The 17,355-nt window shown below is 37.0% G+C and overlaps 2 protein-coding genes across 8 annotated transcripts in view; one reads left to right on the forward strand and one right to left on the reverse strand.

Moving 5' to 3' along the window:
• Positions 1-6,352, forward strand: part of VASH2 (vasohibin 2) — a 49,268-nt gene extending 42,916 nt beyond the window's left edge. Inside the window, exon 9 of the transcript XR_005203247.1 lies at positions 6,317-6,352. The gene's annotated coding sequence lies outside the window, so the exon portion shown is untranslated. The remainder of the gene's footprint in view (positions 1-6,316) is intronic.
• ANGEL2 (angel homolog 2) overlaps positions 4,603-17,355 on the reverse strand; it is an 18,536-nt gene continuing 5,783 nt past the window's right edge. For 6 of the 7 annotated variants that reach the window (XM_017547500.2, XM_017547508.2, XM_017547506.2 and 3 more), the window contains 6 exons: positions 15,491-15,747; positions 14,714-14,783; positions 12,660-13,081; positions 8,731-8,857; positions 8,267-8,324; positions 4,603-5,208 (listed from right to left, as the gene is read on the reverse strand). In XM_017547500.2, the coding sequence (XP_017402989.1) occupies positions 4,893-5,208; positions 8,267-8,324; positions 8,731-8,857; positions 12,660-13,081; positions 14,714-14,783; positions 15,491-15,747 (1,250 nt within the window). In that variant the 3' untranslated portion in view covers positions 4,603-4,892. Of the gene's footprint in view, positions 5,209-8,266; positions 8,325-8,730; positions 8,858-12,659; positions 13,082-14,713; positions 14,784-15,490; positions 15,748-16,416; positions 16,476-17,355 lie in introns of all 7 variants that reach the window. The other variant, XM_037745375.1, reaches the window with a different exon arrangement.

Consider the following 17,355-nt stretch of genomic DNA (forward strand, 5'->3'; position numbering starts at 1 on the left):
AAAAAAAAAAAAAAAAAAATTGGATAGCATAACACTTGAGTCGGAGAGATTTGGTTTCAGGAGTTAACCAGATTTAATTGCTTTTGGCAGGTAAGTACAGGCTCCGGCAGAGTTAGCAACTATTCTGGTCAACAATAGTAAAGACAAATGGATAATTATTTTTAGTGGAGATTTAAAAACCCGTGAGAAGTTCACATTGACTTTTTGGCCTCCAGTCCACAAAATAATACTTCATTTGATAAGCTAAAGTAGAGAGCAATTTTATGGATTAACCTCTATCAAGGTGAAGCACATGAAAATTGGGCCTAAAGTCACAATATTTAATCAGGATATAAAAAATTAAATTTTCACAGAGGTTTTCAGGGATACTCATTTGTTAACAGTGGCCTATTATAATAATGCTATTTGTTAATAAATTCACACAACACAAAGCAGTAATTAACTAATGAATTTTCATTTTTTTCCCCAATACTAAAAAGGGGTAATTATACTATCACTGTAATTTAATAATATGTGTATCTGCTAATTAGGGCATATAATATTCTGCAAACTATTACTATAAAATGTGGAAGAATCCTGGAACTATAGTTAATACTGTAATTAAAAACATCCCAAAGGCCAGGTGTGGTGGCTCACGCCTGTAATCCCACCACTTTGGGAGACTGACACAGGTGGATCAATTGAGGTCAGGATTTCACGACCAGCCTGCCCAACACAGCGAAACCCCATCTCCACTAAAATGCAAAAATTAGCTGGGTGTGATGGTGCACACCTGTAACCCCAGCTACTTGGGAGGCTGAGGCAGGAGAACTGCTTGAACCCAGGAGGAGGAGATTGCAGTGAGCCAAGATCGAACCACTGCACTCCAGCCTGGGTGATGGAGTGAGACTCCATCTAAAAAATAAAAAAATAACCCCCCCTGAAAAGTGAGAAATTAAATATTTAAACATTCAATTACAGTTTTTACTAGGCAAATCTTATAAGCCACAGGCCTTCTTTGAGGCTTTCACCTGTTTGTTTTTAAAAAAATAATTAGAGCAAATGCTTTAGTACAAAGACTTAGTCCAAGACTATTACTGTTTTCCAATTTAAGATGAAGCATTCTATTAATAAAACTCATTGTAAAAACTTTATAATTCAGTGTAAAATTACTACTTAGTAAAAATGCATACAATTCCTTGTTCCTACTGTCTACAAAAGAGGGAATTTCCACTTTTTAAGTTTTAAAATTGATTCAAACACTTGTATAGAGGATTAAACCTGCTCATAACCACTTCATAGAAAGTGTCAGCACCATCTCACGCTGATGCATCACTGTAACAGAAAACATTTTAGAAACAAAACCACTAAAACCAACAGTTTAAATGACTATTTACAGAGTACTAAGTCTTCAAGTTAATATCTCCCCAGTAGAGTTTCACAGGCTTCCTCATATTTCTGAGGATAACAAAAATAATTTTATAGCTGCCACCTTCTTCCAAAGATAAACTACTGAGAACTCAGTAGAGGGTACTCCTAATGAAATCAAGCCTTCTGGGAAGGAAACAACTTGTAGCTTGCAAGAACTCAAAGATACTCTGGATCCACTATAGAGCTTGCCAAAATTATGAAATAAAATTGTTTACTAAGCAGACAAAGGAAGATGCATTATAATTAAAAATCACTGTCAATTTTACTAGGATTTAGAATACAAAACCTTTACAGCTCTTTTACAATAAAGAGTATTTAGATCTCACTTGTCAGGAAAATATTTTTTCATTATTAAAAAAATGGTTATAAAGTTGTTTGTTCTGATATGGAGTTTCAAAGCATCTAACGTTAACCTCTTCAGAAACTCCACGGTGCAAAAATAAACAACATGCATACACTTAAGAACTTTACATTCTTTGAAAAACAATACAAATTGGAAAGAAAATTAGTATGTGATCAAAGCAGAGTCAGAGCTCAAGTCTGAACTTTGCCAATAATGGCAGATGATCTGAAGAGTTATTTTCATTTGGAAGTCCATTAACAGTCCATAAGTCTTGTTCTGTAAGAAGTGACAGTCTAGCTAGAAGTTTCAAGCCACCAACCAAAGCAACTTCAGCTCCTATATTAAAGAAGCAAATACATATTTAGTAAAACTGTCAACAGGTTATCGTAAATTAACCAAACAAGTCTTTTCTCCAAACAAATACAGAACTTGACGTCCCTCAAGAAGACTAAAAAACCACAAAACAGTTTTTAGAATATTTAAGCTTTACTGAGTTATAACCTAATTATAATTACCAAACACACAGCTGTTTGAGATATTTTTTCTATTTCAAGCTCTGTAAACAATCTTTAGAAGAAAACATAAATGTAATACTTAAGAATGTTTAGAGGCTGGGAGCAGTGGCTCACCCTTGTAATCCCAGCACTTTGGGAGGGGCCAAGGAGGGTGGATCACAAGGTCAGGAGTTTGAGACCAGCCTGGCCAACACAGTAAAACCTCATCTCTACTAAAACTACAAAAATTAGCCAGGTGTGGTGGCAGGCATCTGTAATCCCAGCTACCCAGGAGGCTGAGGCAGGAGAATCGCTTGAACCCAGGAGGCAGAGGTTGCAGTGAGCTGAGATTATGCCACTGCGCTCCTCTCCTCGTTGAGAGACAGAATGAGACTCCATCTCAAAAAAACCCAAAAAACAAACAAAAAAAGAATGTTAAGAGTAAAATTTGTGCTTGACAACTACATTAGAAATTCAGCAGCCATTGTGTAGCTGCATTAAGCCAGAGGCACCCAGCCACAGCCCTGTAAAAGCTGATTAAGGTGAATGGAGAATAAATTAGTATAATTTAGTCCCAGAGAGTCAGCACCCACAGAAGCAGAGTAAAAGATGACATGCTCTTATCGTTGAGATTTGAAATGCTGATCCGTAACACTCGCCCGCCACCTAGTGAACTTCTGTCAGTATGACAACTATCAAAACCTTACTATAAATTCAAAGCAGCAGGCATATCTTGTAGAGTAGCTAGTGGCATGAGTAAGCCATCTTCTGAGTGTTACCAATAAGGTTATTCCCAGAAGAAAGAAGGGGGGAACAAATAATAGGGAAAAGGGTAAAGGAAAAGAAGCATCAAAAAAAGGAAGACAAAAAAAAGAATTAGAAAAGAAAAAAACAGCTGATCACATTCCAAAGTTTTCTTAATTTTTTTACTTCCAGTAATCCTAAACTGCATTTTCTTCTCCACTTTAAATCCTTTGGTTAATGTTTAAAACCTGATTTTCATTGACGCACACAAAGAAAACCTTTTTAGCACCTTCACTTTTTGAAAACACCTAGTAATACAATATCGATTTTTCTGACCAAATGAGGTAGCTCATGCCTGTAATCCAAGCCACTTTGGGAGGCTATGGCAGATGGATCGCTTGAGCTCAGGAGTTAGAGACCAGCCTGGGCAACATGGTGAAACCCTGTCTCTACAAAAAAATAAAAAAATTAGGTGGGCATGGTGGCTTATGCCTGTAGTCCCAGCTACTGAGGAAGCTGAGGTGGGAAGATCACTTGAACCTGGGAGGCAGAGGTTGCAGAATCAAGTCACTGCACTCCAGCCTGGTAACACAATGAGACTCTGTCTCAAAAANCACTTTGGGAGACTGACACAGGTGGATCAATTGAGGTCAGGATTTCACGACCAGCCTGCCCAACACAGCGAAACCCCATCTCCACTAAAATGCAAAAATTAGCTGGGTGTGATGGTGCACACCTGTAACCCCAGCTACTTGGGAGGCTGAGGCAGGAGAACTGCTTGAACCCAGGAGGAGGAGATTGCAGTGAGCCAAGATCGAACCACTGCACTCCAGCCTGGGTGATGGAGTGAGACTCCATCTAAAAAATAAAAAAATAACCCCCCCTGAAAAGTGAGAAATTAAATATTTAAACATTCAATTACAGTTTTTACTAGGCAAATCTTATAAGCCACAGGCCTTCTTTGAGGCTTTCACCTGTTTGTTTTTAAAAAAATAATTAGAGCAAATGCTTTAGTACAAAGACTTAGTCCAAGACTATTACTGTTTTCCAATTTAAGATGAAGCATTCTATTAATAAAACTCATTGTAAAAACTTTATAATTCAGTGTAAAATTACTACTTAGTAAAAATGCATACAATTCCTTGTTCCTACTGTCTACAAAAGAGGGAATTTCCACTTTTTAAGTTTTAAAATTGATTCAAACACTTGTATAGAGGATTAAACCTGCTCATAACCACTTCATAGAAAGTGTCAGCACCATCTCACGCTGATGCATCACTGTAACAGAAAACATTTTAGAAACAAAACCACTAAAACCAACAGTTTAAATGACTATTTACAGAGTACTAAGTCTTCAAGTTAATATCTCCCCAGTAGAGTTTCACAGGCTTCCTCATATTTCTGAGGATAACAAAAATAATTTTATAGCTGCCACCTTCTTCCAAAGATAAACTACTGAGAACTCAGTAGAGGGTACTCCTAATGAAATCAAGCCTTCTGGGAAGGAAACAACTTGTAGCTTGCAAGAACTCAAAGATACTCTGGATCCACTATAGAGCTTGCCAAAATTATGAAATAAAATTGTTTACTAAGCAGACAAAGGAAGATGCATTATAATTAAAAATCACTGTCAATTTTACTAGGATTTAGAATACAAAACCTTTACAGCTCTTTTACAATAAAGAGTATTTAGATCTCACTTGTCAGGAAAATATTTTTTCATTATTAAAAAAATGGTTATAAAGTTGTTTGTTCTGATATGGAGTTTCAAAGCATCTAACGTTAACCTCTTCAGAAACTCCACGGTGCAAAAATAAACAACATGCATACACTTAAGAACTTTACATTCTTTGAAAAACAATACAAATTGGAAAGAAAATTAGTATGTGATCAAAGCAGAGTCAGAGCTCAAGTCTGAACTTTGCCAATAATGGCAGATGATCTGAAGGGTTATTTTCATTTGGAAGTCCATTAACAGTCCATAAGTCTTGTTCTGTAAGAAGTGACAGTCTAGCTAGAAGTTTCAAGCCACCAACCAAAGCAACTTCAGCTTCTGGGTGCCCAGCAACATCTTCCTTTTCTGCAGAGTAGAAAATATAATCCACAGTTATGGCACTTCGGGAATGACAGGTGGTCACTTCTGGAATTCCAGTGTCAGGAAAGTAATGTGAATAAACAGATGACAAGCTGAAATGGTGCTGTAAATTTGAAGATAATCTAAATTGAAAAGAAGAAGTGTTTAGTATCCAAGTTTTTTGTAACTTCTAGAATTCCTCCTATCTGAAGTTCTTTTTCATTTATTTTCTAGATTAAGACCAGATATTTATTTAAATAGACCATATCATAATTTAGTACTCATTTACTTATGCAGTGATATCTAAAACCCATCAATAAGGCCATTATACTTGTGGGTTTAAAAAAAGCTCAATAATTAACATACTAATGCATGTTTTCCTTATTTATAATATATTTGAATGCATCCACTTACTAAAGAACATGTATTCTAAAACAACTTACAAGTTTGTGTTTTTAAAAAAGAGAATCAAGGTGGTCTTCAGGAGCGCTATTTGGAACCCCCCAGACTTTTGATGACAGAGAGGTCATATTCTTCTCTAATTTTTCTTGCTATGACTTATGAGATAATTTTGTACTGCATCTTAAATAGCTTCTCTAATGGTTTATTACATTTGCCCTATGCACAAATATAATACATGTAATGTTATGAGTAAAGGGTTTAAAGATCATTTTCTAGTGATACTTTATGAATCTTAAGGATCTTTTATACCTAGAAGGAAAATAGAATACTTAAAAATTTAAAAAATTTAACAACAAACATTTACCAAACATCTTCTAAATTCTAGGTACTATCTCATGTGCTGAGAATACACAGATGAAGATGTTTCCTTTGCTTTTAAAGTGTTCATATGTCAAGAACAAAGGTAAATCCTTAAAAATGCCCTCAGTTTCAGCAACTTTTTATGTCTAAGAACTTATATTTATAATATTAAACATAAATAGGGCCAGGTGCAGTGGCTCACACCTGTAATCCCAGCACTTTGACAGGCCAAGGCGGGAAGATTGCTTGAGCTCAGGAGTTCAAGACCAGCCTAGGCAACAAAGTGAGACCTCATCTCTACCCCTCACCAAAAAATCAGGAAAATTAGCTGTGCATGGTGGCACATGCCTATAGTCCCAGCTACTAGAAAAATAAGGTAAGAGAATTTCTTGCGCCTGGGAGGTCAAGGCTGCAGTGAGCCAAGATCATGCCACTGTACTCTATCCTGGATGACAGAGAGCGAGTGACTCTCAAAAATAAAAATAATAGCCGGGCGCGGTGGCTCAAGCCTGTAATCCCAGCACTTTGGGAGGCCGAGGCGGGTGGATCACGAGGTCAAGAGATCGAGACCATCCTGGTCAACATGGTGAAACCCCGTCTCTACTAAAAATACAAAAAATTAGCTGGGCATGGTGGTGCATGCCTGTAATCCCAGCTACTCAGGAGGCTGAGGCAGGAGAATTGCCTGAACCCAGGAGGCGGAGGTTGCGGTGAGCCGAGATCGCGCCATTGCACTCCAGCCTGGGTAACATGAGTGAAACTCCGTCTCAAAAAAAAATAAAATAAAATAAAATAAAAATAAAAATAAAAATAATAAACACAAACAGGTCTTCTGCAAACTCTTTACTATCAATTTTTCCTTTTATAGATATAAGCTATGCATATGATTATGCTGTATTTATATATAGATACTAAAAAGTATGTTTTTTTCTTTTAATTTTTAGACACAAAGGGCAAGATAGCCGTTTTATTTTTTGTTTTATTTTTATGTATTTATTTTGAGATGGAGTCTTGCTCTGTTGCCCAGTCCAGGCTATAGTGCCGTGGTGCGATCTTGGCTCACTACAACCTCCACCTCCCCAGTTCAAGCAATTCTCTGCCTCAGCCTCCTGAGTAGCTGGGATTACAGTACTTACCACCACGCCTGGCTAATTTTTTGTATTTTCAGTAGAGACGGGGTTTCACCATCTTGGCCAGGCTGGTCTTGAACTCCTGACCTGGTGATCCACCGGCCTCAGCCTACCAAAGTTCTGGGATTACAGGCATGAGTCACTGTACCTGGCCAGATTGTTTTATTTTTAATTTCTTTTTTTTTTAATAGAGGCAGGTTCTCACTATGTTGTCCAGGCTGATCTCAAGCTCCTGGGCTCAAGCAATCCTCCCGCCCTGGCATCCCAAAGTGCTGAGATTACAGGCGTGAGCCAACACGCCCAGCCAGTATCTGTTTTATATCCTATATTGTTATAAAAAGATTTAAGAATTACTCAAAACTAAGTATTTGTTAGATTAGCCTCCTTCATTAATCATATTCAAATAAGTTTATACTAGATTGAAAGGTTTAATTATGAATTTTTAAATATTCATTAAAGATTTTTTTTAAAATTGCTTCCATTCTTACTAGTTCTTATTTGTACAATAATATTTTCTCAAAACAAGGTATACAAAATAAAGTAAGATTGAGAAGCAAATAAAATGAATGAAATTTGGTTCCTAAATTTAAATGTTAAAAAACTGTAAAAGAGCCACAATATAAAACAATCAAGATATTTCAAGCATCTTCCAAAGATAGATTTAAGTCTCTGTCCTGTTGTATTGACATGTATCCATTTTTCAACCATAGCCCCAAATATGCTTATTTCTTTAATGAAGAATCCCAGCATCTTTACCCCTCTGACAATTTTTTCCTATTGTTCAAGAGATAAATTAAAATGATCATCTTTTCAACTGGCATATTCATTTTTGGATCAGTTGTCTTATAGCCTATTTTGAGATTTGGTAAATTAAAGACAACTAAAGATCCCCTTGATATCTGAAAGATATTTTTCTGTGATCTTGACCTTTGCTTAAATATGTGAATTTCAAAGAGTACTTGAGCTCTTTGAAACAGACAGGCTGTTTCCCTTCCTAACACTACCTAGGCACTTAACTATGTTTCAAACACTGTGCTTTATATGCTTTGTCTCATCTAATCCTCATAACAACCCAAACTATAGACAAAGAAACTGGACCTCAAAGATGTTAAGTTTCTTGCCCAAAATCATTCAGCTAAAACACAGTAGACTCAGGACTGGAACTCAGGCCTATTTGACCTAAGAGCCAGCACTCTTCACCAGCAAGGAATATTATCGCCTTCATTTTTTTATCCAAGTGATTTTTGAGAAATGAGTTTTTCATTCAACTGAAGTTAGCAAATGTTTACTTTTGCTTTTCAGAACTCACTTTTCAGCTGTCACTAGGACCTCTGTTTGCTTCGGCTGTGTTTGTGTCAGATCACTATCTGTAAGAATAGAGGAAAATATGTTATTTATATAGTTTTGTTCTAGTTTGCCTTAGGAGCATCATCTTACTCTAGAAACAATATTTAAGACTTATCTAAAGGTTAGAAAGATGTCTAGTTACATGTTTCATTCTGGAATCTATATATTTCTATGGACTCCATAATTCGGAAAAATAAAATGCAAACGATTCCAAAGCAACATGCAAGTAAATCATGCACAGATAATTCTGGAAGTTCAACTTTAAAAAGGTAAATTTAGAGGTCTTAAGAAAAAGAATGACTAACTATATATTTTTATATATGAATATTCATCCCTGAGATTTTATCTTTTTAAAAACTTAGTTTTATGTCTTCAAAGGGAACATGATTACCCAGCAGACTGCCAAAATGTATTACAAACACTTACCTGTCTTTTCTACTTTTGGTACCTGCTGTACCTCATACACACAGTTCTGTGAGATACCTAGGTTTGGGGGCCAAATTGGAATAGATAAAATTCTTTGTCCCCGTGAAGACTGTTCCTGGCCAGATACCTAAACAAAATTTCAACAGGTGTCTTAAGTGAATAGATTTTAAATAGCTTATGAATTGAAAAGTTTATGTCTTAAATAAAAGGTAATCCAAAAGTGGTAAATATTACCCTTTATTCATTATATTAAGTGATTATTTGACTTTATAAAATCTTCTTTTCTTCAAAAACAATCATCATTTACATAAAATGACAATCTTTTTCCCATACATGTTTTTCTCTAATTTGGACATACAAATGATCTATCGCTTTGGACTAATACTGCCCATTCATTTTTACTGCCTGCAATATAGCCTGTACCAAATACAGGCATACTCAGAGAAACTGCAGTTTGGTTCCAGGCCACCACAATAAAGTATCTCAATAAAGCAAGTCACATAATTTCTTCAGTTTCTCAGTGCATATAAAAGTTGTGTTTATACTAATACTGTAGTTAACTAAATACGCAATAGCATTATGCCTAAGAAAATAAATACCTTAATTTAAAAATACTTTGTTAAATATGCTAACAATCATCTGAGCCTTCAGTTAGTCATCATCTTTTTACAGGTGGAGGGCCTTGACTAGATATTAATGGCTACTGGTTGATCAGTATGATGGTTGCTGGAAGGTTGGGGGTTGGCTGTGGCAATTTCTTAAAATAAGACAAAAATGAAATTTGCAGCAGCCACTGATGCTTCCTTTCATAAAAGATTTTTCTGTAGAATGTGATGCTGTTTGACAGCACTTTATACACAGTAGAACTTTTTTCAAAGTCAGAAACCTTGCCAATGTTTTATCAACTAAATTTATGTAACATTTAAAATCCTTTGTTGTCATTTCAGCAATATTCACAGCATCTTCATCAGAAGTAGATTCCATCTCAAGAAAATACTTTGCTCATCTATAAGAAGCAACTCCTTACCTATTTAGGTTTTATCATGGGACTGAAACAATTCAGTTACTTCTTTAGGTTCCACTTCTAATTCTAGTTCTCTTGCTATTTCTACCACATCTACAGTTCCTTTCTCCAGTGAAGTCTTGAACCTCTAAGAGTCATCATGAAAGTTGGAATTAACTTCTTCCAAACTCCTTTAAATGGTGATATTTTGACCTCCTCCCATGAATCACGAATGTTCTGAATAGCACTTAGGATGCTGAATCCTTTCCAGGTTTTCAATTTACTTTCCCCAGATCCACAGAGAAATCACTTCTATGGTAGCTATAGCCTATGAAATGTATCTCTCAAGTAAGGGAACCTGTGAGTACAAACTTACTCCTTGAGTCAATAGGCTGCAGAATGGATGCCGTGTTAGCAGGCATGAAACAACATTCATTTCCTTGTACATCTTCATCAGAGTTCCCGGGTAACCTAGGTGCCTTGTCAATGGACACTAATCTTTGGAAAAGAATCTGCTTTCCTGAGTAGTCTCAACAGTGTGCTTAAAATATTCTGTGCCATAAACAGATGCATGGTCATCCCCAAGCTTTGTTTTCCCATTGACAGAGCACAGGCAGAGTAGATTTAACATAATTTTTAAGTGCCATAGGATTTTCGGAATGGTCAACAAATGCTGACTTTAACTTAAAGTAACAAGCTACATTAGCTCCTAACAAAAGAGTCAGCCTGTCCTTTGAAACCAGGCACTGACTTCTTTCTAGCTATGAAAGTCCTAGATGGCATCTCCTTGCAATAGAAAGTGGTTTCATCCATATTAAAAATCTATTTTTGGCCAGGTGCGGTGGCTCACGCCTGTAATCCCAGCATTTTGAGAGGCAGGAGGATCGCTTGAGCCCAGGAGTTCGAGACCGGCCTTGGCAACATGGTGAAACCCTATCTCTACCAAAAAATATTTAAAAATTAGCCCAGCAAGGAGGCACGCACCTATAATCCCAGATACTTGGTAGGCTGAGGCAGAATCTCTTGAACCCAGGAGGTAAGTTTGTAGTGAACCGAGATTGTGTCACTGCACTCCAGCCTGGGAAACAGAGCGAGAACCTATCTCAGGAAAAAAAAAAAAAAAGTATTGTTTAGTTTAGCGGCCTTCGGCAATGATCTTAGCTAGATCTTCCGGATATTCTGGATAATCTACTGCAGCTTTAACATCAGCAGCACTTGTTGCTTTCACTGTACTTTTTATGTTATGGAGATCGCTTCATTCCTTAAACGTCACAAATTAACCTCTGTTAATTTCCAACTTCTCTTCTGCCGTTTCCTCATCTCTCTCAGTCTTCATAAAATCGAAGAGATGTAGTGCCTTGCTCTGGAGTAGGCTTTGACTGAAGGGAATGCTGTGGCTGGTTTGATCTTCTATCCAGACCACTCATACTTTCTCCATATCAGCAATAAGGCTGTTTTACTTTCTTATGCCTTCACACACTGGAGTAGCACTTTTAATTTTCTTCAAGAACATTTCCTTTGCATTCACAACTTTGCTGCTTGGTGCTAGAGGCCTAGCTTTTGGCCTGTCTTGGCTTTCAAAATGCCTTCCTTGCTAAGTTTAATCATTTCTAGCTTTTGATTCAAAGTGAGACATGTGACTCTTACTTTTACTTGAACACCTAGAGAGCGCTGCAGGGCTATTACTTGGCTTAGTTTCAATATTGTTGTGCTTCAGGGAATATAGAGGCCCAGGCAGAGGGAGAGAGATGACTAGTGGAACAGTCAGAACACATTTATCGATTAAGTTCATCATTTTACATGAGTACAGTCCATAACACCCCAAAACCATTACAATAGTAATATCAAAGATTACTAATCCTAGATCAACATAACAGATATAATAATAATGAAAATGTTTGAGTAATGCAAGAGTTACCAAAATGTGACAGAGACAGGAATTGAGCACATGCTGTTGGAAAAATGGTGCCGACAGAGCTGCTTAAGGCAGGGTTGCTACAAAGCTTCCATTTTGTAAAATGCAGTATCTGTGAAGCTTGATAAAGCAAAGCACAATAAAACAAGGTATACCTGTACTAAGAGAGATCAGCTCTTATAAAATTTTAAACTATCACTCAAAACTCCAGTGGTGGAGAGCTTATTTCGGCAAATGTACTAAAGATCAAATAATCTAAAGTAAGGAGAGGAAAGCACAATAAAAATAATTACACGAGATAAATTGTGCTAAGCTAAATAAAATATTTATTGTGCAAGGGAAACTTACATAATAAATGTTAAATAACTATTTTGCCCATATCCAGCATTCAAAATTCTATACTGCCACCTTGTGAATAGTTACTTATTTAAGTATCCATGTCTATCAATATCTCTTTTTTGGGGGGTGGGGGAGATGCCTGTTAATTCCTCCAAGCAGTATGTTGCCACAGAGAGATGAAAAAGATGAAAATCAACCAAGTGAAAATAATTACTTAACAGAAGTGGCTGAGCACAATGGCTTATGCCTGTAATCCCAGCACTTTGGGAGGCCAAGGTGGGTGGCTCACTTGAAGTAAGGGGTTCGAGACCAGCCTGGCCAACATGGTGAAACCCCGTCTATACTAAAAATACAAAAAGTAGCCAGGCGTGGTGGCAGGTGCCTATAATCTCAGCTTCTTGGGAGGCTGAGGCAAGAGAATCACTTGAACCTGGGAGGCGGAGGCTGCAGTGAGTTGAGATCACGACACTACACTCTATAGCCTCCAGTCTGGGCGACAGAGCGACACTCTGTCTCAAAAAAAAATTAAGTCATGGAAATTCATCATAGTTTGATAAAGTGAGGGTACTGGATTATCCAAGGTTTTCAAACAGCCATGTAATGACTATCTTCACACAATCATGAGCAGAGCAACTATGTCCACCTCCTAACACCAATGAAACAAGCACTTACCTTTCCTATGGCAAGTCCTTCATAATTCAATTTTCCTTCCTTTATGAAACTATATAGTGGAGAACCAGGAACAGAATTAAAGTCACCACACATAACAATAGGGCAGAAGCTGCCATCCTTCTGGTGGGCAACACTGGAAATCTCTGCCAGTAGCATTGCCAATTGGGTCAGCTTAATGTCACCTCGCCTTGGATTATACAATAGATGCGTATTTGCTACGCAGATCGCAGGACAGGCAGCACATGGAATTTTGGGCTGTAAGAGTAAAACTAATCCAACATTGTCTCTGTCCAACAGAGAAATATCAGGGCGGTAGAATTCCACTGGGTTCACTGACAAGAGTGAAAATTTGGAATGTTTGAAGCAAATAGCACAGCCATCAGGTTTCCTTCCTGTCCGCATCTTATATTCACAGTGATAACCTATAAGAAACAAATGAATTTAAAACAACTATTTTACATATTTGTCAAAACACAGCTCACCTAATATGTTTGAACGATGTTTACCAAACTATATTCTGAAAATACTAGTAATGTAGGATGTAAATAAGCATTGGATTAAAAAAACATGTGACAATGGGTCTAACAGGCCTCTTTATGGGTAGACTTCAGATATGCTACTGTGTATTATCAGTCTCCCATTGCCATCCTAGTAAAACTCAGTCATGGTAATAACAGTAAAGCCTTATAATAATCTATTCTCTCACTCTCTACATCCTATATCCCTGATCTTTTTGCCTATAACTGCTTTCCCCTCATTTCATTTCAACCTGACTGGCCTCCTCATTTCCCTTAATACACTCCAAACTCAGGGCCTTTCCCTTGCTATTTCTGCTGTGTAGAATGTTCTAGGCATGGCTTATTCCTTCATCTCCTTCAAATCTTTGTTCAAATGTCACCTTGTCTGATCATTTTGTTTAAAATTCAAACCTCCCGCATTCCACTTTCCTGCTTTTCTCCAGAAAAATATCATTACTTAATATGCTATTTACTTATTTGGTTAGCCTTTTTCCACTAGAATGTACATCCCACAAGAGGGAGACATTTTTTTTTTTGAGACGGAGTTTCACTCTTGCTACCCAGGCTGGAGTGCACTGGCGCGATCTCGGCTCACCGCAACCTCCACTTCCTGGGTTCAGTCAATTCTCCTGCCTCAACCTCCTGAGTAGCTGGGATTACAGGCACGTGCCACCATGCCCAGCTAATGTTTTGTATTTTTAGTAGAGACGGGGTTTCACCACGTTGACCAGGGTGGTCTCGATCTCTTGACATCGTGATCCGCCCGCCTCGGCCTCCCAAAGTGCTGGGATTACAGGCTTGAGCCACCGCACCCGGCGGGAGACATTTTTTAAATCTTTTTCACCCAATGCTATATCCTCACTCCTTAGAACAGTGCATGGTATATGGCAGGCACTCAAAAAAAAAAAAAAAAAAATTGCTGAATGAATAAATGCAAAGTAGGCACATTTCTCAAGGATATGTGACCACAAATAACTTGTTTCTAGAAGCGTTTATTTATCAAACAGATTTTTGGCATTTATCCATTAGGTATACGCTGGTAGGCACTGGTATTGTAATGATGAACAAGACAGAATGGTCCTTGATCTCATGGAGCTCAGAATCTTACAGGTCTAGAGGTAGGCCAAACAACTCCTAGGAAAGGGAACTACTGAGATTCTAATACATGTTTTGTTTGAATTAGAATTATATACCAACATAAAACTTTCCAATAGAATACCTCAATCTTTTCCTGGCCTTTTGAAATTTAGTTTTTAAAATTAAGATTTTTAGCCTAAATATGCCACACATTTTTGTTAGCAAGTTATATTTTAATGACACATGAATTTTCAAAAGTAAATTTGGCTAAGATAAAAGTTATATTGCCAGCATGGTGGTACATATCTCTAGTCCCAGCTACTCAGGAAGCTGGGATGAGAGGATCACTTGACCCCAGGAGGTTGAGGCGGCAGTGAGCCATGATTGCGCCAGTGCACTCCAGCTTGGGCCACAGAGTGAGACTGTCTCAAAAGAGAAAAAAAAAAAGTTACATTGTACCCAGTGATTCCAAACTTGGCTTGATCTCTGCTCCATAATGATCTTCTTGAACTTCTTGCAAACAAAGTACCTTGGAAGAAAAAAAATAGCTTGAATTAAAACACAGAGATGCAAACATGAATTTCCTGGTGCTTTTATCTTAAAATATCTAAAAGCAGCCTTCTAAAATTCCACACTTGGTAAGAATTAAAATAAAAGACTTATCCTTTTTTCTTGTTATAGATCTACTAAATTAATGTCTCTAAATTTGATCGATTTCAAAACTCTGGCCCTCAATCACATGGAGCTCCTTTAGTATTCAAAATTATTATTTCCCAAAGGAAATAATCTTAGCTTACATGTCAGGATATTTTTCCTGGTTTTACATGTTCATTAGTACTATCTTTCAGCTCTTAAGAGGCTGATTTCTTTGAATGCTATCAGGTTTTTACATGAATTACTGAAACTTCAATTCAAAGTTAATATTTACTGAATAATACGTTGCCAGTTTCTGTCTCAAAACTGACCCATTCTTTGGACCCTTTTGAAAAGTTAGATGATTATTCATACTAACAACCACTAACAAATGCCTCTGAAAGTCATGATACCTTATTAAGACTGATTCCATCACATTATTCTTAAACATATTCCCTTCTTGTCTCTACAAAAAATTAAATAATTAGCGAGGCGTGGTGGGTCAAACAAGACGGATAAAATCATTTGGTCCATAATGCACAAATGAAACATTTAACCCAACTTGTTCTGATGTGAAGAATTTCAATAATATTTTCCACTTACGTCTGCATCAAAGTGTTTAATTTCTTTCAGAATATTGGGAAACCTAAAACTCCAGTGTAATACTGGCCGCCGGCAATGTCTATAAAGGTGAGAGTTATCTTCCAATAAATCTTGTGAAAGTATATTATAGGACATCACTGAAAAGTCAAACTTGTTCTCACTGTCTTCACATTTGGGATCAACATTTTTATCTCCTAGGATCTTCGTTTTTTCTTTATCATGGCTACACATATATTCCCAATTCCGCTTTATCACGCCTGTTAAAATATATTGCACAAATATAAAGAATCAATCAAAAGAAGACCATACAGTTTCCCACAAATATGTATTTTTCAGCCTCTTAAAAATTCCCATAAGCAACAAATAGAATGTTTTTCCCTGGGAAGTGGCAATATAGCACTGAATAATTAGAACTGTTACCAAATTGGTTACAAATGCAGTAACATAATATACGGACTGACCAACAGGTTTCAAACAGATTTAAAAGAATCTTGCAAGTCATTTTAGAGGCTGAGAGTATGTGCTAATAAAGCTAAGACTATACAGAGGTTGTGGTTTTTCACTTCTCTATGGTTAAAAAGTGGCTCTGCCACAGATGTGACTGGTAGTTTTATAACTATAATAACATATTTGTATGTCAAAGTTGGCTTTTCAATAAGATGATTTTACATTGTATTTTATTCTCTAATAGTGGGATAAGATCATCAAATGATTAAGTTCCAGAAGCAACCCTTAGTTCAGAATTCTAGTTTATACATGAAAGAAGGGTATATAATGGCAATATATGGAAGAAGTTTTAGTGTTGAAAACACTAGAGTGGAACATGCAAACAAAATAAACAAAAGAAATCTTTTTAATGTACAACAAAGAAAAGTTAAATATGACACAGCTACAGAATGCTAGTAAATGATGACTAATTGACAAACCTAGCATGCAACAACCAGGAGTGTGTCATAGTTCATACTCTGCAAGCACATCATCCATTCTGCAAAAGTGATGAAAGGAGAATAAAAAAAATGAGACTCTGCAATCATAGGCAGTCCCTGACTTAGAAATAATCATGTGTGTGGTGTGTGTGGGTATATTCACCTTTGATCTTGTCTCCTACACCCTATCATTAAAGAGGATGCTCTTACTGCCATGGAAGCCATGAATAGAAACCAATTTTTAGAAAATTTATGAGCTCAAAAGAAAGAGAAAACAAAAAATGGGAAGAACATGGGAAAACAGAATTGGAAATGGACTTCTGAGTATGATTAAACTACATTAAAAATTTCAGTCCTAGAATATCTCCCTCTATCCTCTATCCTGCAAAGGTTTTCACTTCAAGGGATTACAATGCCTAAAATTCCATCAATCAAAAATTAAATTGAAGTTAAAATATCCTATACACTTATACACGGGGTAAAAGAAAGACTAAAAGGAAATATACCAGTATTTTTAAGAGTAGTTATCTCTGAGCGTTAGGACTGTGGAATATTTTTGCAAATCTTCTGCACAATATATTTACAACCAAAATATCAATATGCTATGTAAAAATGCCACTGAAGTAATCATTTTAAAGTATGATTAGGCCAGGTGCGGTGGCTCATGCCTATAATCCCAGCACTTTAGGAGGCTGAGGCAGGCGTGGATCACCCTAGGTCAGGAGTTCGAGACCAGCCTGGCCAATATGGTGAAACCCTGTCTCTACTAAAAAATACAAAAATTAGCCGGTCGTGCTGGCATGTGCCTGTAATCCCAGCTACTTGGGAGGCTGAAGCAGGCGCTGTAACCTGGGAGACAGAGGTTGCAGTGAGCCGAGATAGCACCACTGCACTCCAGCCTGGGCAACAAGGGTGAGACACTGTCTCAAAAAAAAAAAA

This window comes from Cebus imitator, unplaced genomic scaffold (genome assembly GCF_001604975.1).
Source record: "Cebus imitator isolate Cc_AM_T3 unplaced genomic scaffold, Cebus_imitator-1.0 Scaffold198, whole genome shotgun sequence".
In the NCBI taxonomy this organism is placed as follows: Eukaryota; Metazoa; Chordata; class Mammalia; order Primates; family Cebidae; genus Cebus; species Cebus imitator.